The sequence below is a fragment of the Pristiophorus japonicus genome, chromosome 14 (genome assembly GCF_044704955.1).
Source record: "Pristiophorus japonicus isolate sPriJap1 chromosome 14, sPriJap1.hap1, whole genome shotgun sequence".
NCBI classification, from domain to species: Eukaryota; Metazoa; Chordata; class Chondrichthyes; family Pristiophoridae; genus Pristiophorus; species Pristiophorus japonicus.
In genome coordinates, this window is record NC_091990.1 from 162,706,879 (window position 1) to 162,727,654 (window position 20,776).

The 20,776-nt window shown below is 45.1% G+C and overlaps 1 protein-coding gene across 1 annotated transcript in view; it reads left to right on the forward strand.

Annotated features, from left to right (window-relative positions):
* cars1 (cysteinyl-tRNA synthetase 1) overlaps positions 1 to 20,776 on the forward strand; it is a 105,616-nt gene that overhangs the window by 20,775 nt on the left and 64,065 nt on the right. The window contains exons 4-7 of the mRNA XM_070898758.1: positions 2,623 to 2,711; positions 4,978 to 5,074; positions 10,401 to 10,499; positions 11,973 to 12,122. Of these exons, the coding sequence (XP_070754859.1) occupies positions 2,623 to 2,711; positions 4,978 to 5,074; positions 10,401 to 10,499; positions 11,973 to 12,122 (435 nt within the window). The remainder of the gene's footprint in view (positions 1 to 2,622; positions 2,712 to 4,977; positions 5,075 to 10,400; positions 10,500 to 11,972; positions 12,123 to 20,776) is intronic.

Sequence of the window (20,776 nt, forward strand, 5' to 3'; positions counted from 1 at the left end):
GAAACGCAGTAAGGTCACACATCAGCATTACCTCATTCATGTTGGTTTTCATCCCCTGAAATAAAGTCGTTCTTTTGCTAAGCCTTAAAACCTGCTATAGATATTTGAATTAAACAGTGTGCACTGTTAGTGTCCAGTAAATATTTGAATTAAGCAGTCTCTCTAGTCATCATAGGCGGTCCCTCGAAGCGAGGATGACTTGCTTCCACGCCAAAAAAGGATGAGTTCACAGGTGTTTCAATGAAGGACCTAATATTCCAGATCCAGAACTACATCGTGAAGGATGGAAGATGCCTGTGTTTGGATTTTTTTGTACATCAGCCACCACACGGGCTTGACCGAGTTAGGTCTTGGTCCAGTGGTAAGGGTTGCCCAAGTCTAACTGGAGACCAGCTCTGCTGCACAGACCGAGCAGCACACACATTGCAGTGCGGGCTGGTCCGTTCTGCCCTTGGGCCCTCGCCTCTTCTGGGCCCCAGATTCACGCCTCTCCTGGGCCCCGGTCACTTCCCTCTACGGACTCTTGCCGCTCCTTCGCCCCTCCTGCTGTGCCTGCCCGCACTGCAATCAGTGACCTGGCTTCGCAGCCGCCTCCCTCCTGCAGCAGCACGCGCTGCTCCCTGCAGTGATATGCCGCCGCACGCTGCTCCCTCCAATGGCCCCGGCCTGCTGATGGTCTTGCCGGCCGGAACTGCGCCGATTTCTGGGCCGGGCAGCCGCACATTGCTCCCTCCGATGGAGGGAGCTCTCTATTGGTATACAGCAGATTCCCACATTAAGCTGCGTGACTGAGAACTATTTGTGAAAATTGCCATACTGTTTAAGAGAAATGTAGAGCTGCTTTATATTCTAGAGGGACATAAAAATGGCAAGTATCAGAAATGTAGATGGACCAGTAGCTGGAGAGGAGGGTCCTTACTGTCTTTTCTCTCTCCCGATTCTGATGAACTTGCTGTGCACATTCTAGCAGAATTTGTTCAATGCTGCCTTTTTATTATCTATTTGCAACTGTATGTGGCAGTCAGAGAATGAAAACTGCTCACAAACTTCATGAGCAGATTAAAATATTCTAATTTCTGTGGCCCCAACAGTCCAGATATACACCAGGCAGCTTCGGAGAGGACTGAAATGTGACTGAAGAAGAATGTTGAAGGTTTATAGTGATAAATATTTCCAAAGAATAATTCACAGAGAGTTTATTCTGGAGCTTCCATCTCAAAGCCAGAACTGTAATATAGTTTAAAAAAAAAATCTCCCCTCCTTTTTTGGAGTTGCTGCTTCCTGCTGGGGCAGAGTTCCACAGCAACAGGGCTCTCATGCAAATTGTCATTTTTCATATGTTGAGTACAGTGAGTGTTACCACACCTGAGCCCGGTCCTGACGTCCACATGCACATTTTTCAGGAGGAGTCGCTGGATAGGGATTAGCAGCAGCAGGTCTGACTGATTTTTCTCTCTCCCCTACCAATCCTACCCCCTCCCCCTCAGGTCCATATTCCCCATTTAACGTCAACTAAACCAACTGCAACTTGGGATCTCTGGTTCATAAGACTCGGGACCCTCACATTTACCCACTTGGCCTCCGTGGTGGCCAGTAATAAGATCATTTTAAACAAAATACTCTGATCTATTGGTGGGAGCTGCCAGCTTTCTGAATCTACCCACTGTGTGTACACTGGCGTTTGACATTCTATTTCGCGTATGGACGCGGCCACTGAATCCAATTTTAAAAGTGGATGGAAGGCTTGGAAGATATCCTTTTCTTGGGGCTTTCTAAAAAATATTAATCACATTTAAAAAAACATTTTTTATTGTTGGAATCTGGGTGGTACTGACAGGGCAGTTATTTATTGCCTAGTTGCTCTGACAGTATTGCGAGACCAGGTAGGGATGGGCAGATTCCCTTTCCTGAAGGAAAATGAGTGGAGTTGGATTTTTATAATATAATAATCTATCAGCTTCCATTGTCATTTTCTAGTGCTAGCCCACAAATGACCAGATCTATTGAATTGACTTCCACTACTTGCCTTGGTGGGCAATTCACAACCTCTGGGTTGCTAGTACAGTACCATTATCACTAGGCTACTTTATCCACTGTCTAAAATATAAAAGAAATGCAGGCTGCATGCATCATATCAATAGTTGTAAAACACTCCATATGAATTTTTAATCTATGTAGGTTTAGAGTACCTGACAGACTGATGATGCTAACTGTAATACTCCAGCCTCAGTAGTCACAGCTACAGTGGTAGCCCATGGTAAAGAGGCACCATAGATGACATTTGGAAGCGCACCTGCTCCTGGCTAATCTTCTGTCTATAAAACATTTTCAAGCACAGCTCGCTTCTCCGTGGCTCCTGTTCCTTTCTCCCCCGCATCTGTTTGTTTCTCTTCGGTTCCTGGCCCCACCTCTGCCCAGTGGGACATTGTTCATGGGTTTAATTTCAAGCAGTTTGGATTTAAAGTAGGAAGATTTGTCATCTGCGTAAGTCACCTTATGCACAAATCTATATGGCAATGTGGTTTTATTCTCCATGCAATAATGTGTTGGTACAAATGCACCGGCTAAGGTTAGCGACAGCACTTGTGTTCCTAAATCTCTCTACACATTTTTCTCTGTCAGGAGATTTTTCGTCCTCAGAATGGGAAGCGGGTGTTGTGGTACTGCTGTGGGCCCACTGTTTATGATGCTTCACACATGGGACATGCCAGGTAATCTGCCACATGACTCATTATTTCACTGCTTCCTCTGCTAATTCTTCAGCTCAGCTGTTTTTTTTTCCTTCCGCAAACTCTTCTGCTGAAATCAGTGTTACTGTAGTATGACTCCACGTAGCAGAGGAAAGCTTCCTGCTCCATATGCATAGACAAGAACAGTGAATAGAACAGAGAGACACTGATGACTCAAAAGCCAGCCAGTCTCTTGAGTTTCCTCTTGTGCTTTTTGGCATCACCACCATCGTTATCCTGTCATTGTCCAGGACAGCATTAACCAACCTGGTGTGACCTACAAGAGCATGCCATTAGGTAGCATTAACAACCTGGTATGCTGTCAGCTGCTATTCATTTTGTGAGGCTTCTGTTGGTAAATGCACGGCCTATTGGGCATTGAGTACTACAGAATAAGGAAGCCACAATCACTGCGCAGTTGCTGATAAGCTGCTCTGAGATTGTGATGGAGGTGTTTTACAGTTGGTTTCGATGTCATCAGGCAAGAGGGTGGGCAGAAGTCAGCCAGGGTATCTGCTCCTATAAGAACATCATAAATAGGAGCAGGAGTAGGCCATACGGCCCCTAGAGTCTGCTCCGCCATTTAATGCGATCATGGCTGATCCGATCATGGACTCAGGTCCACTTCCCAGCCCACTCTCCATAATCCCTTATTCCCTTATCGTTTAAGAAACTCTCTCTTTCTGTCTTAAATTTATTCAATGTCCCAGCTTCCACAGCTCTCTGAGGCAGCGAATTCCACAGATCTACAACCTTCTGAGAGAAGAAATTTCTCCTCATCTCAGTTTTAAATGGCTAGCCCCTTATTCTAAGATTATGCCCCCTAGTTCTAGTCTCCCCTATCAGTGGAAACATCTTCTCTGCATCCACCTTGTCAAGCCCTCTCATAATCTTATATGTTTTGATAAGATCACCTCTCATTCTTCTGAATTCCAATGAGTAGAGGCCCAACCTACTCAACCTTTCCTCATAAGTCAACCTCCTCATCTCCAGAATCAACCTTGTGAACCTTCTCTGAACTGCCTCCAAAGCAAGTATATCCTTTCGTAAATATGGAAACCAAAACTGCATGCAGTCTTCCAGGTGTGGCCTCACCAATATCCTGTACAACTGTAGCAAGACTTCCCTGCTTTTATATTCCATCACCTTTGCAATAAAGGCCAAGATTCCATTGGCCTTCCTGATCACTTGCTGTGCCTGTGTACTAACCTTTTGTGTTTCATGTACAAGTACTCCCAGGTCCTGCTGAACTGCAGCACTTTGCAATCTTTCTCCATTTAAATAATAATTTGTTCTTTGATTTTTTTTTTCTGCCAAAGTGCATGACCTCACACTTTCCAACATTATACTCCATCTGCCAAATTTTTGCCCACTCACTTAGCCTATTTGTCATTTTACAGATTTTTTGTGTCCTCCTCACGCATTGCTTTTCCTTCCATCTTTATCGTCAGCAAAATTGGCTACGTTACACTCGGTCCCTTCCTCCAAGTCGTTAATATAGATTGTAAATAGTTGGGGTCCCAGCACTGATCCCTGCGGCACCCCACTGGTTACTGATTGCCAACCCGAGAATGAACCATTTATCCCGACTCTCTGTTTTCTGTTCGTTCGCCAATCCTCTATCCATGCTAATATATTACCCCCAACCCCGTGAACTTTTATCTCGTGCAGTAACCTTTTATGTGGCACCTTGTCAAATGCCTTGAATCCAAATACATCACATCCACTGGTTCCCTGTTATCCATCCTGTTCATTACATCCTCAAAGAATTCCAGCAAATTTGTCAAACATGGTTTCCGCTTCATAAATCCATGCCGACTCTGCCTGACCAAATTTTGCTTTTCCAAATGTCTTGCTACTGCTTCTTTAATATTGGACTCCAACATCTTCCCAACCACAGATGTTAGGCTAACTGGTCTATAGTTTCCTGCTTTTTGTCTGCCTCCTTTTTTAAATAGAGGTGTTACATATGCGGTTTTCCAACCTGTTTGCTCTCCAGTGACTGTGGCTGGAAAGTGATGAGTGTGTACATTTGCATGAGGATAGGATCAAGCTTGGTTGTGATGCCTGCTGTGGACAAGTTGCCTTTTTTTAAAAAAGAAAGCAACTACCTTGTGTGATCCTCCAACCCATGATGTCATCCAGGTGGTTCTAACTTCCCAGGTCGTGCTCTGTTTGACACTAACAGAGCCTGTTTGTTATAACCTCAGAGCTGGAACATTAAGCCATTGACTGTTTCCCTTTGCAGGTCCTACATCTCCTTCGACATCCTGCGACGGATTCTAATGAACTACTTCAAATATGATGTGTTCTACTGTATGAACATCACAGATGTGGATGACAAGGTAATGGCGTGTTGTCATCCCACATAGAAACATAGAAAATAGGTGCAGGAGTAGGCCATTCGGCCCTTCGAGCCTGCACTGCCATTCAATGAGTTCATGGCTGAACATGCAACTTCAGTACCCCATTCCTACTTTCTCGCCATACCTCTTGATCCCCCTAGTAGTAAGGACTACATCTCACTCCTTTTTGAATATATTTAGTGAATTGGCCTCAACAACTTTCTGTGACAGAGAATTCCACAGGTTCACCACTCTCTGGGTGAAGAAGTTTCTCCTCATCTCGGTCCTAAATGGCTTACCCCTTATTCTTAGACTGTGACTCCTGGTTCTAACTTCCCCAACATTGGGAACATTTTTCCTGCATCTAACCTGTCTAAACCCGTCAGAATTTTAAACGTTTCTATGAGATCCCCTCTCATTCTTCTGAACTCCAGTGAATACAAGCCCAGTTGATCCAGTCTTTCTTGATCTGTCAGTCCCGCCATCCCTGGAATCAGTCTGGTAAACCTTCGCTGCACTCCCTCAATAGCAAGAATGTCCTTCCTCAAGTTAGGAGACCAAAACTGTACACAATGTTCCAGGTATGGCCTCACCAAGGTCCTGTACAACTGTAGTAACACCTCCCTGCCCCTGTACTCCAATCTCCTTGCTATGAAGGCCAACATGCCATTTGCTTTCTTAGCTGCCTGCTGTACCTGCATGCCAAGCTTCAATGACTGATGTACAATGACACCCAGGTCTCGTTGCACCTCCCTTTTTCCTAATCTGTCACCATTCAGATAATAGTCTGTCTCTCTGTTTTTACCACCAAAGTGGATAACCTCACATTTGTCCACATTATACTTCATCTGCCATGCATTTGCCCACTCACCTAACCTATCCAAGTCACTCTGCAGCCTCTCAGCATCCTCCTCGCAGCTCACAATGCCACCCAACTTAGTGTCATCCGCAAATTTGGGAATACTACATTTAATCCCCTCGTCTAAATCATTAATGTGCAATGTAAACAGCTGGGGCCCCAGCACAGAACCTTGCGGTGCCCCACCAGTCACTGCCTGCCATTCTGAAAAGTACCCATTTACTCCTACTCTTTGCTTCCTGTCTGACAACCAGTTCTCAATCCACATCAGCACACTACCCCCAATCCCATGTGCTTTAACTTTGCACATTAATCTCTTGTGTGGCACCTTGTCGAAAGCCTTCTGAAAGTCCAAATATACCACATCAACTGGTTCTCCCTTGTCCACTCTACTGGAAACATCCTCAAAAAATTCCAGAAGATTTGTCGAGCATGATTTCCCTTTCACAAATCCTTGCTGACTTGGACTTATCATGTCACCTCTTTCCAAATGCGCTGCTATGACATCCTTAATAATTGATTCCATCATTTTACCCACTACCGATGTCAGGCTGACCGGTCTATAATTCCCTGTTTTCTCTCCCTCCTTTTTTAAAAAGTGGGGTTACAGTGGCTACTCTCCACTCCATAGGAACTGATCCACAGTCTATGGAAAGTTGGAAAATGACTGTCAATACATCCGCTATTTCCAAGGCCACCTCCTTAAGTACTCTGGGATGCAGTCCATCAGGCCCTGGGGATTTATCGGCCTTCAATCCCATCAATTTCCCCAACACAATTTCCCGATTAATAAGGATTTCACTCAGTTCCTCCTCCTTACTAGACCCTCTGACCCCTTTTATATCCGGAAGGTTGTTTGTGTCCTCCTTAGTGAATACCGAACCAAAGTACTTGTTCAATTGGTCTGCCATTTCTTTGTTCCCCGTTATGACTTCCCCTGATTCTGACTGCAGGGGACCTACGTTTGTTTTTACTAACCTTTTTCTCTTTACATATCTATAGAAGCTTTTACAGTCTGTTTTAATGTTCCCTGCAAGCTTCCCCTCATACTCTATTTTCCCTGCCCTAATCAAACCCTTTGTCCTCCTCTGCTGAGTTCTAAATTTCTCCCAGTCCCCGGGTTCGCTGCTATTTCTGGCCAATTTGTATGCTACTTCCTTGGCTTTAAAACTATCCCTGATTTCCCTTGATAGCCACAGTTGAGCCACCTTCCCTTTTTTATTTTTACGCCAGACAGGGATGTACAATTGTTGTAGTTCATCCATGCGGTCTCTAAATGTCTGCCATTGCCCATCCACTGTCAACCCCTTAAGTATCATTCGCCAATCTATCCTAGCCAATTCACGCCTCATACCTTCAAAGTTACCCTTCTTTAAGTTCTGGACCATGGTCTCTGAATTAACTGTTTCATTCTCCATCCTAATGTAGAATTCCACCATATTATGGTCACTCTTCCCCAAGGGGCCTCACACAACGAGATTGCTAATTAATCCTCTCTCATTACACAACACCCAGTCTAAGATGGCCTCCCCCCTCGTTGGTTCCTCGACATATTGGTCTAGAAAACCATTCCTTATGCACTCCAGGAAATCCTCCTCCACCGTATTGCTTCCAGTTTGGTTAGCCCACTCTATATGCATATTAAAGTCACCCATGATAACTGCTGCACCTTTATTGCATGCATCCCTAATTTCCTATTTGATGCCCTCCCCAACATTACTACTACTGTTTGGAGGTCTGTACACAACTCCCACTAACGTTTTTTGCCCTTTGGTGTTCTGCAGCTCTACCCATATAGATTCCACATCATCCAAGCTAATGTCCTTCCTAACTATTGCATTAATCTCCTCTTTAACCAGAAATGCTACCCCACCTCCTTTTCCTTTTATTCTATCCTTCCTGAATGTTGAATACCCTTGGATGTTGAGTTCCCAGCCCTGATCATCCTGGAGCCACGTCTCTGTAATCCCAATCACATCATATCTGTTAACATCTATTTGCACAGTTAATTCAACCACCTTATGACGAATACTCCTTGCATTAAGACACAAAGTTTTCAGGCTTGTTTTTTTAACACCCTTTGTCCTTTTAGAATTATGATGTAATGTGGCCCTTTTTGTTTCTTGCCTTTGTTTACTTGGCCTTCCACTATTGCTTTTTACCTTTCTACCATCTGTTTCTCACTCCATATTACTTCGCCCTGTCTCGCTGCATAGCTTCCCATCCCCCTGCCATATTAGTTTAAACACTCCCGAACTGCATTAGCAAATGTTACCCCTAGGACATCAGTTCCAGTCCTGCCCAAGTGCAGACCGTCCCTTTTGTACAGGTCCCACTTCCCCCAGAACTGGGTCCAATGTCCCAGGAATTTGAATCCCTCCCTCTTGCTCCACTGCTCAAGCCACGTATTTATTCTAACTATTCTGCTCCCTCTACTCTGATTAGCACTGGTAGCAATCCAGAGATTACTACCTTTGAGGTCCTACTTTTTAATTTAACTCCTAGCTCGCTAAATTCAGCTTGTAGGACCTCTTCCCGCTTCTTACCTATATCGTTGGTACCTACATGTACCAGGACAACTTGGTGTCTGCCCTTCAACAATAACTTAACGCTTTATTGGATTTCACCAATAGTGGTTTCTGCCATCGGGTTCCACCTCCACACTTCTGCCAAAACCCAGATTCTCTCCCCACAATGGTGCCAGAATCCAGCACTGCCCCAGCACCGCCACTCTTGTGCTGCCAAAGCTCAGGGCAGCTCTGACCTCTGTACCAAATGCCAGATATTTGCCTTCAACTCGTACATTTTGTATACTACCTTACTGTATATTCTCAGCTTTAAATAATGATAAATGTGAAGTGCATCGATTAAATATATGTATAAAATAAAATTCATTGATTCATTGTTTTCACAGAATAATGTACAGATTCATGGAATTTCATCCTCAAAACACCAAGAAAGATCTCTCAAAACATTGTAATAAAAAATAAAAGTTGATTTATTCAGTTACTGTAAATCAACGGCTCTGATATAATCCCCTAAATAGCACCCCACCCCCATCCCCACTGTTGGGGAACAGTGTTTCCTCTGACTATTTGTGAGCAACACTACAGGAGGTCTATTATTATATTTGCTTTGTGTGAATGCAATTTCACATTGCTTAATTCAGATTAGAATTGAAACTATGCACAAAATTGTTCTTCAAGCTGATTTATTGAAGTGGCGAGCAACTTCAGCAAGTATCAAATTCTTTCAAAGTTAACTGGTGATCGATGAGAGTGCTTAAGGCTTGGAAAGTTACTCTGAGGAAGCAGCAGGCAAGTTGCAGGTTTCTTGTACCCTAATGCACCCTCCAGCGACTCTGGACCAACAGCAATGGTGAACTTAATATTTAAGCTGTGGACAGAGTTTGAAGGGCAGCACTGTCTGGCAGAGTTCCACACGCAGGAGAAAGGGTATGTGTGAAACTTTGGATTTATAGATTGATGCAGAGTCTGCAGCAGCTCTTGTTTTCTTGGTGTAAACATGACCTATTTAAAATGCCAATCCGCCTCCTGGGAGCAGGTTGGCTGCCGTCCCATGTCCCGCCTCCGTAAGACCCAGAAGTTGGCAGCTTGGAGCTGGCTTCTCGATACACTCGGAATTTTTCCCAATTTAACCTACCACACGCACCCAATCCCACGCTTTCAGCCATGTTAAAATCCCCCCAAAGATTGGGAGTAGGCTTGATCGCTGTTGTGCTGTTTCAGCTGTGATCTCAGGGACGAAGGCTGCTTGCCCACAGTTACTTTGGAGATCTACACAATGAGCCTGTCACCTCCAGATGAGCACCTTTTTCTCGGGGAGGCTGAGTTGCATCCCTGGTACCCATCTTTGTATCTGAAAAAAATTTTTGTCACTGTGAGGACTCAGTACCCCTAATCTGTGGCTATATATCAATATGAAGGAACAATCTGTACAGCATTTTACAGTTAAATGATGGCAAGCTTCCTGCTCCCATGAGGATCAGATGAATCTCCTTTCCTTCACTCCATATCTTTGAATATGATCTCCTTTGAATCTCCTTTATTGTCCTTTCTCTCACATGTTCACCCATAGGCTTTAGTGTATATTTTTCTATCCCCTCCAAGTGTGTCTGCAGACATTGGCTGTAGTTAATCTCCCCTCGCCTTCCCTCCCTCGTACCCCTCCAAGTGTATGTCTACATACGAGGTTTTATGAATGCCTCTTGATGTAAATTACCTTAGAGGATTGTTGTTGCCCACGAATATCAGTGAGTGTAGCCACCGAATGCACACTAGTTGGTTGGTTACTACTTCCATGGTAGATGCGAGTCTATGCTGTGATAGATCTGTGTCTGTCATGCTATGATGATCCATTCACTTCTGCACTTGAATGCCGAACTCTGCTTTGTGCTCCATGTCTTTCTATTATACTGCTTGTTCTAATGTAGTTACTTTTGTGCAGATTATCAAGCGAGCCCGACAGAATCACCTGCTTGAGCAATACAGAGAGAAAAATCTGGCTCCGACACAGCTTCTACAAGACGTCCGGTCTGCTCTAAAGGTAAAGAGGTGTGACATTGAAGTTCCCTTCTGTCACACAACTTCTCTGTACTGAAAGGTGACTGTCACTGCAGTTTTACTGGCTAATTGATGTACTTCATACTACGGTCGAAGTGGAAAATGTTTACAATACTAAAAAGCAGTTTTGTTCCCCAGATTCTCCCTTTGTAACTATTTTTTGGTCAATCCCTGTCTTGGAGGCCGAGAGGGCTTTCACTGCTTCCAGGCCAAAAGAATATCGGGCAACTCCATATTAACCCTCTGCTCTCTCAGGTGTAGGCTACTAGGTAGGAAAAGACAGCATGAAGTGACTCTCCGATTTTCTCTCCCTCTCTTGGTGAGAATCCATGTATTGCCTTGTGCCAGCCTGTCCGAGATTGAACATGAGATTGTAAGGAAATCTGTGTTCCAGTCTGTTGAATCAACTGGAGCATTTCTTCTCCCTTCTACGGAACGTACCAACTCCTGCTGGATACTGCTCACTCTGCAGTACTTTGCCCAATTTGCATGGGATTTTGACATTCACTGTTTAGGCTCTTGTCTGAGTCTAAACAGTGATTGCCGTCAAATATTCAACTGTGATGGGCAGTTGAGTCCGATCCTGTTCTTGTTCAACGAAAAGACATGCACACTTTCCAGCTGAGGTTACTGGATGATGATCCGGAGCTGGAACCCTGGCTGATTTTTTTTTTTTTCCTTTTTACTCTCCTAGGGATGCTGAGGTCAATTGTCGCACCCTACAGCTATCCCACTTGAGATTTGTTTACACCGGAATCAAACCCAATACCATCGTAGTAAATTTGACTCAGTGCCACACTGACTTTATCAATTGAGCCAGCAGGGAAGCAACTCACTTGATATTTCTGACCTTGTTTCTGCACAAGATTGCGCACAACCTCAGCAAAGCCTCTGGTTAAAAAATCATCAGAGCACTTGTAATTATATTACTTGGCTCACTTCTGCCTCTGACCTCCTTTAACCTTCATCTTGTCTTTCCTGCGTCATCTTTGCTGAGAGTTTGTGAATTGCACAAAAACTCATTGATTTATAAAGTGGGTGTGGCGAATGCAATTTTAATCTGGTTTTTACAGTGATACAATACAATGATGGGAATTGGAAACTTTAGTCTGGATATAGCTTGGAACTGTTTGGGGTGCGTGAAGAGGAGCATCTGAATTAGAAAGGAAGTTGTGTTCTTATTTTCCACGTCCATATCCAACCTCAGCAGTGCTCAATACTGTAACAAGTACAAGGAAATAATCTATAATATCCAGAACTGTTATCTGGGTGAGTAGAAGAATAGTTTGGTTATTTTTTTCCCCTTACCAATTTGTGGAGGGAGATTATTGACTAACAAACACCAAAAATCTGACTTGCTGAAGGTTGTACTCGTTCTCTACTGTCCATGATGTCCGTTAAAATCGTATTCTGCTCTAAATTGTTTCTTGTCTTTGCTTTATTTGCCTTGTTCCAGCCTTTCTCTGTGAAACTTGCTGAAACCACTGACCCAGACAAGAAACAGATGCTGGAGAGGATTAATCACGCAGTTGTATCATCCCTCAAACCCCTGGACGAGGCAATGCAACAGGCGCTTCACAGCGAGGAGATTGCTAAGAGAGCTGAGGTACAGCTCAACCAAGGAGCCGATTGCTTGACATTGCCTGAGAGCTGCGACACATTGGGTAGAATTGTGGATTGCTACTGTCCATTGAGGATTCTGAACTTCAGTCCCACTTGAGGCTGCATGTTCAGAAACTTGATTCAGATGTATATTTTTATATTGAGAAACCTCTGTTAAGGTCAAAGTCTATAGTGTGCTACCATGGATGAAAAGAATAGGAGGGGAGAAATAAATTGGGAAGTAGTGGTTGGGTGGTTCCAAATTTGGATTTTAAAAGGTGTAGAAGGAAGGAAAGAGAGGAGATAAAGAATTCCACAGTTTTGAAGTTGGGTAAAAATTAAGTTGGTACAGTGACTCCTGTTGTCAACACAATAATGGTGTAAGGAGGAGGCAGGGTATGGTGATGTATCCAAGGTCGGGGCAAGGCTAGATCTGATTATGAGTAAAGAAAGTGGTTAATTAGCTAAATATGGGTGAGCACCTTAGAAGTAGTGACTACAATGTAATACATTTAAGGTTCAAATAGAAAGAGAAAGAAGTCAATGCAAAAACAAGTAAACCAGATTGAATTAGCGCAAATTTTAGAAACATGGGCAAGCTAGCTGAGGTGAGGTAGTAGAGAAATTGCCATGCTGGATGGTAGAGCAACAATTAAATGATTTTTAAAAAAGAGATTGCAAAGTACAGAATAAGTACGTTCCATAAAATAACTCGTAGTGCAGGTTGGACCTCTCTGGTCGGGATTCTCTGATGCGGAACATCCGTGGTACGGCTTTGGCATCGGCTCCAATGCAAGTATATCCTTCCTTAAATACGGAGACCAAAACTACGCAGTATTCCAGGTGTGGCCTCACCAATACCCTGTACAGTTGTAGCAGGACTTCTCTGCTTTTATACTCTATCCCCCTTGCCGGCGAGGAGACCTCGAGGTAAGGGCAGTGGGTGGTGGGGCAAGGCGAGCGGCGGCGGCGAGTCCTGAGGTCGGGCAACGGCGGGGCCCCGAGATCGGCAGGGTCGTCGGGTCTGGATTTTATGGATTCCAGACGACCCTGCCACCGATCGGTCCAGATTGTGGAACATTCCGGATTCTGGAACTCCGGATTCTGGACGCTGCACCTGCATCACATTTGATCCCCTCATCCAAATCATTGATATAGATTGTGAATAGCTGGGGCCCAAGCACTGATCCTTGAGGTACCCCATTAGTTACAGCCTGCCAACCTGAAAATGACCCGTTTATTCCTATACTGTTTTCTGTCTGTTAACCAATCCTCAATCCATGCGAGTATATTACCCCCATCCCATGAGCCCTAATTTTGTTTAATAGCCTCTTGTGTAGCACTTTATCGAATGCCTTCTGAAAATCCAAATACACCACATCCACTGGTTTCCCCTTATCTATTCTGATGGAGGAATGTAATGTGCTAAAAAGTGCCAGATGGAATTCAATGTCAGTAACTGTAAGATGATACATTTTGGATTTTTTTTTTACAAGAAAGTGATCATTTATAGTCTGAATGGAAGTAGGCTTGGTTCTATGGAAGAGCAGCGAGCTTTGGGGTTACGGGCTCATGGGACACTAAAGGCAGCGCATCAGGTTGATGAGGCTGTTTTTAAAACAAGAAGCTGTCCCACAAACTAGTCAAACAACAGCCTGACACAGTTCTACTTGCAGAATCCTACCTTTCAGCCAATGTCAGACTCCTCCATCACCATCCCTGGGTATGTCCTGTCCCACCGGCAGGACAGACCCACAGAGGGGGCGGCACAGTGGTATACAGTCTGCAGGGAGTGTCCCTGGGAGTCCTCAACATTGACTCCGGACCCCATGAAGTCTCATGGCATCAGGTCAATGATGGGCAAGGAAACCTCCTACCGCCCTCCCTCAGCTGATGAATCAGTACTCCTCCATGTTAACACCACTTGGAAGAAGCACTGAGAGTACATAAGAACATAAGAAATAGGAGCAGGAGTAGGCCATATGGCCGCTCGAGCCTGCTCCGCCATTCAATAAGATCATGGCTGATCTGATCATGGACTCAGCTCCACTTCCCTGCCTGCTCCCCATAACCTCTTATCCCCTTATTATTTAAGAAACTGTCTATTTCGGACTTAAATTTATTTAATGTCCCAGCTTCCACAGCTCTCTGAGGCAGCGAATTCCACAGATTCACAACTCTCAGAGAAGAAATTTCTCCTTATCTCAGTTTTAAATGGGCGGCCCCTTATCCTGGAAACATCCTCTCTGCATCCACCTTGTCAAGCCTCCTCATAATCTTATATATTTCTATAAGATCACACCTCATTCTTCTGAATTCCAATGAGTAGAGGCCAAACCTACTCACCCTTTCCTCATAAGACAACCCACTCATCCCTGGAATCAACCGAGTGAATCTTCTCTGAACTGCCGCCACAGCAAGTATTTTGTAAATATGGAAACTAAAACTGTACGTAGTGTGGCTTCACCAATACCCTGTATAGCTGTAACAAGACTTCCCTGCTTTTATACTCCATCCCCTTTGCAATAAAGGCCAAGATTACATTGGGCCTTCCGGATCACTTGCTGTACCTGCATACTATCCTTTTGTGTTTCATGTACAAGTACTTCCAGGTCCCGCTGTACTGCAGTACTTTGCAATCTTTCTCCATTTAAATAATAACTTGCTCTTTGATTTTTTTTCTGCCAAAGTGCATGACCTCACATTTTTCAACATTATACTCCATCTGCCAAATCTTGCCCACTCACTTAGCTGTCTGTGTCCTCCTGCAGCCTCTTTGTCCTCTTCACACATTACCCTTCCTCCCATCTTTGTGTCGCCAGCAAACTTGGCTACGTTACACTCAGTCCCCTCTTCCAAGTCGTTAATATAGATTGTAAATAGTTGGGGTCCCAGCAGTGATTCCTGCGGCACCCCACTCATTACTGGTTGCCAACCAGAGAATGAACCATTTATCCCGACTCTGTTTTCTGTTTGTCAGCCAATCTTCTATCCATGCTAATATATTATCCCCAACCCCGTGAACTTTTATCTTGTGCAGTAACCTTTTGGGTGGCATCTTGTCAAATGCCTTCTGGAGGTCCAAATACACCACATCCACTGGTTCCCCTTTATCCACCCTGTTCATTACATCCTCAAAGAATTACAGCAAATTTGTCAAACGTGACTTGCCCTTCATAAATCCATGCTGAGCAGCAAGGGCAACTGTACCATGTGGGAACTCAGGGACACTTCCGGTGTCCCTGACGATTACGTGTGCGGGAAGTGTATCCGCCTCCAGCTCCTGACAGACCGCGTTGCGGAGTTGGAGCTGAGGGTGGATTCACTCTGGAGCATCCACGATGCTGAGAATGACGTGAGTATCACGTGTAGTGAGTTGGTCGTACCACAGGGAAAGGGTCCACAGCCGGATAGGGAATGGAAGACCAACAGGAAGAGCAGTGCAAGGAAGGTAGTGCAGGAGTCCCCTGTGGTCATCCCCCTGCAAAACAGATACACTGCTTTGGGTACTGTTGAGGGGGATGACTCATCAGGGGAGGGCAGCAGCAGCCAAGTTCATGGCACCGTGGCTGGCTCTGCTGCACAGGAGGGCAGGAAAAAGAGTGGGAGAGCAATAGTGATTGGGGATTCAATGGTGAGGGGAATAGATAGGCGTTTCTGCGGCCGCAACCGAGACTCCAGGATGGTATGTTGCCTCCCTGGTGCAAGGGTCAAGGATGTCTCGGAGCGGGTGCAGGACATTCTAAAAAGGGAGGGAGAACAGCCAGTTGTCGTGGTGCACATTGGTACCAACGACATAGGTAAAAAGAGGGATGAGGTCCTACGAAATGAATTTAAGGAGCTAGGAGCTAAATTAAAAAGTAGGACCTCAAAAGTAGTAATCTCGGGATTGCTACCAGTGCCACATGATAGTCAGAGTAGGAATCGCAGGATAGCGCAGATGAATACGTGGCTTGAGCAGTGGTGCAACAGGGAGGGATTCAAATTCCTGGGGCATTGGAACCGGTTCTGGGGGAGGTGGGACCAGTACAAACCGGACGGTCTGCACCTGGGCAGGACCGGAACCAATGTCCTAGGGGGAGTGTTTGCTAGTGCTGTTGGGGAGGATTTAAACTGATATGGCAGGGGGATGGGAACCAATGCAGGGAGACAGAGGGAAACAAAAAGGAGGCAAAAGCAAAAGACAGAAAGGAGATGAGGAAAAGTGGAGGGCAGAGAAACCCAAGGCAAAGAACAAAAAGGGCCACTGTACAGCAAAATTCTAAAAGGACAAAGGGTGTTAAAAGAACAAGCCTGAAGGCTTTGTGTCTTAATGCAAGGAGTATCCGCAATAAAGTGGATGAATTAACTGTGCAAATAGATGTTAACAAATATGATGTGATTGGGATTACGGAGACGTGGCTCCAGGATGATCAGGGTTGGGAACTCAACATCCAGGGGTATTCAACATTCAGGAAAGATAGAATAATAGGAAAAGGAGGTGGGGTAGCATTGCTGGTTAAGGAGCAAATTAAGGCAATAGTTCGGAAGGACATTAGCTTGGATGATGTGGAATCTATATGGGTAGAGCTGCAGAATACCAAAGGACAAAAAACGTTAGTGGGAGTTGTGTACAGACCTCCAAACAGTAGTAGTGATGTTGGGGAGGGCATCAAACATGAAATTAGGGGTGCGTGCAATAAAGGTGCAGCAGTTATAATGGGTGACTTTAATATGCACATAGATTGGGTTAACCAAACTGGAAGCAATACGGTAGAGGAGGATTTCCTGGAGTGCATAAGGGATGGTTTTTTAGACCAATATGTCGAGGAACCAACTAGGGGGAGGCCATCTTAGACTGGGTGTTGTGTAATGAGAGAGGATTAATTAGCAATCTCGTTGTGCGAGGCCCCTTGGGGAAGAGTGACCATAATATGGTGGAATTCTGCATTAGGATGGAGAATGAAACAGTTAATTCAGAGACCATGGTCCAGAACTTAAAGAAGGGTAACTTTGAAGGTATGAGGCGTGAATTGGCTAGGATAGATTGGCGAATGATACTGAAGGGGTTGACTGTGGATGGGCAATGGCAGACATTTAGAGAACGCATGGATGAACAACAACAATTGTACATTCCTGTCTGTCGTAAAAATAAAAAAGGGAAGGTGGCTCAACCGTGGCTATCAAGGGAAATCAGGGATAGCATTAAAGCCAAGTAAGTGGCATACAAATTGGCCAGAAATAGCAGAGAACCCGGGGACTGGGAGAAATTTAGAACTCAGCAGAGGAGGACAAAGGGTTTGATTAGGGCAGGGAAAATGGAGTACGAGAAGAAGCTTGCAGGGAACATTAAGACGGATTGCAAAAGTTTCTATAGATATGTAAAGAGAAAAAGGTTAGTAAAGACAAACGTAGGTCCCCTGCAGTCAGAATCAGGGGAAGTCATAACGGGGAACAAAGAAATGGCGGACCAATTGAACAAGTACTTTGGTTCGGTATTCACTGAGGAGGACACAAACAACCTTCCGGATATAAAAGGGGTCGGAGGGTCTAGTAAGGAGGAGGAACGGAGGGAAATCCTTATTAGTCGGGAAATTGTGTTGGGGAAATTGATGGGATTGAAGGCCGATAAATCCCCAGGGCCTGATGGACTGCATCCCAGAGTACTTAAGGAGGTGGCCTTGGAAATAGTGGATGCATTGACAGTCATTTTCCAACATTCCATTGACTCTGGATCAGTTCCTATGGAGTGGAGGGTAGCCAATGTAACCCCACTTTTTAAAAAAGGAGGGAGAGAGAAAACAGGGAATTACAGACCGGTCAGCCTGACATCGGTAGTGGGTAAAATGATGGAATCAATTATTAAGGATGTCATCGCAGTGCATTTGGAAAGAGGTAATATGATAGGTCCAAGTCAGCATGGATTTGTGAAAGGGAAATCATGCTTGACAAATCTTCTGGAATTTTTTGAGGATGTTTCCAGTAGAGTGGACAAGGGAGAACCAGTTGATGTGGTATATTTGGACTTTCAGAAGGCTTTCGACAAGGTCCCACACAAGAGATTAATGTGCAAAGTTAAAGCACATGGGATTGGGGGTAGTGTGCTGACATGGATTGAGAACTGGTTGTCAGACAGGAAGCAAAGAGTAGGAGTAAATGGGGACTTTTCAGAATGGCAGGCAGTGACTAGTGGGGTACCGCAAGGTTCTGTGCTGGGGCCCCAGCTGTTTACACTGTACATTAATGATTTAGACGAGGGGATTAAATGTAGTATCTCCAAATTTGAGGATGACACTAAGTTGGGTGGCAGTGTGAGCTGCAAGGAGGATTCTATGAGGCTGAGAGCGACTTGGATAGGTTAGGTGAGTGGGCAAATGCATGGCAGATGAAGTATAATGTGGATAAATGTGAGGTTATCCACTTTGGTGGTAAAAACAGAGAGACAGACTATTATCTGAATGGTGACAGATTAGGAAAAGGGCAGGTGCCAAGAGACCTGGGTGTCATGGTACATCAGTCATTGAAGGTTGGCATGCAGGTACAGCAGGCGGTTAAGAAAGCAAATGGCATGTTGGCCTTCATAGCGAGGGGATTTGAGTACAAGGGCAGGGAGGTGTTGCTACAATTGTACAGGGCCTTGGTGAGGCCACACCTGGAGTATTGTGTACAGTTTTGGTCTCCTAACCTGAGGAAGGACATTCTTGCTATTGAGGGAGTGCAGCGAAGGTTCACCAGACTGATTCCCGGGATGGCGGGACTGACCTATCAAGAAAGACTGGATCAACTGGGCTTGTATTCACTGGAGTTCAGAAGAATGAGAGGGGACCTCATAGAAACGTTTAAAATTCTGACGGGGTTAGACAGGTTAGATGCAGGAAGAATGTTCCCAATGTTGGGGAAGTCCAGAACCAGGGGACACAGTCTAAGGATAAGGGGGAAGCCATTTAGGACCGAGATGAGGAGGAATTTCTTCACCCAGAGAGTGGTGAACCTGTGGAATTCTCTACCACAGAAAGTTGTTGAGGCCAATTCACTAAATATATTCAAAAAGGAGTTAGATGAAGTCCTTACTACTAGGGGAATCAAGGGGTATGGTGAGAAAGCAGGAATGGGGTACTGAAGTTGAATGTTCAGCCATGAACTCATTGAATGGCGGTGCAGGCTAGAAGGGCCGAATGGCCTACTCCTGCACCTATTTTCTATGTTTCTAGAATGTAGTCTGGGTGGGAGACTTCAATGTCCATCACCAAGAGTGGCTCAGTAGCACCACTACTGCCCAAGCTGGCCGAGTCCTGAAGGACATAGCTGCCAGACTGGGCTTGGTAATAGAAAGTTCATATCAGCACTGATCGTAACTGTAGCAGTAAAATAGGAAGACGAAAGGTTGGCAGCTAGTGTTGAGACATAATGAGCTTATAAGGCTGGATTTTCAAATCTGCTCATTTCGGGGGGGGGGGTAAAGTTTGCGCCTGAGCAAAATACGTCGAACTGGGCCCCAAGTGTGGGTCGGAGCGATAAGGGAGGCGTTGCACAACTCGCGGGGGGGGGGGTGGGGCAAGCAAGGCCAGCTGAGCAAGCGAAAATCCATAGATAAACAGCTGTCCTCGGAATGCTCTAAGACTGGTCTGGGGAGAAAAAAACCCACCAAAAACATTCCCAGTAAATAACTCACGCCACCACAACATAAATCGCAAAAAAACACCAATCGCACTCACCTGAGGTGGACATTACTTCCGACACTGCGGCCGCTACAGTTCGCACCTCCCGCTTTCCCAGGCGCTCCCAGCACGCGCTCTGCGGGTCAGGTGGCAGCCAAACATCGAGCCGGTGTCGCAACCAGGGGCGTTTCACACCAGCTCGTCTCTTCCGGGCGGTAATGTTCCACACCCTGCCGAAAATCCAGGCGGGGTGCTGGAAGCTGGCCACCCGCCCGGAAGAGCTTACCGTCGCCATTGCCGCCCCTCGGCTGTGAAAACCGAAGCGGCAACAAGCCGAGAATCCAGCCCCCATACTGTTTTGTGTAACACTAAACAATGCACATCATAAAAAGGATAAATGGCTGGAAAGTAATTTAAAGGGAAGGTATAATGATCTGAATTATCACCGAGTAATACAGTTTTTATGGACTACTGCAATTGGCTTCAGTGCCTCTACGTTATAAAGTGAAAAATCAGGCAGGGTTCTAGCTCCTGATTATTATGAAGTGACAATTTCTGCACTTGTGTGGATGTTGAGTGGGAAAAGGATTTGCCTTGGACTTGGGTGTGATGTATTCTGCCGTGGAATGTATTCCTGGCGCTCATCACCGAGACTCACTATGAAGGACTGAAGGTGCCTATGGAACTATAGCCCAAGCACATGTCGTTGCCTTCAGAAATGGTTAGGAGAAACCTACCATTTAGAAGATGTCTGGAAGCAGACATTTTGTGTGCACTCTGTGATAAACAGCTCTGTGTTAGTGACATGAATGAGAATGTTATGGCTGTGGACAGCACTTCACATTCAGTGTCACACCAGAGGGTGAACTGCAGTGTCTGCTTCTGGGGTGTTCCTGATTAATAGTATTAAATATAAAACGGTTAATAAGCTGTGACTGGGAGTTACCAGTTGGTGCAGTTATCTCCCTCCGTAACACTTAGAATCATTGGATGAATTGGTAGAATATGCTTTTCTTTTCAA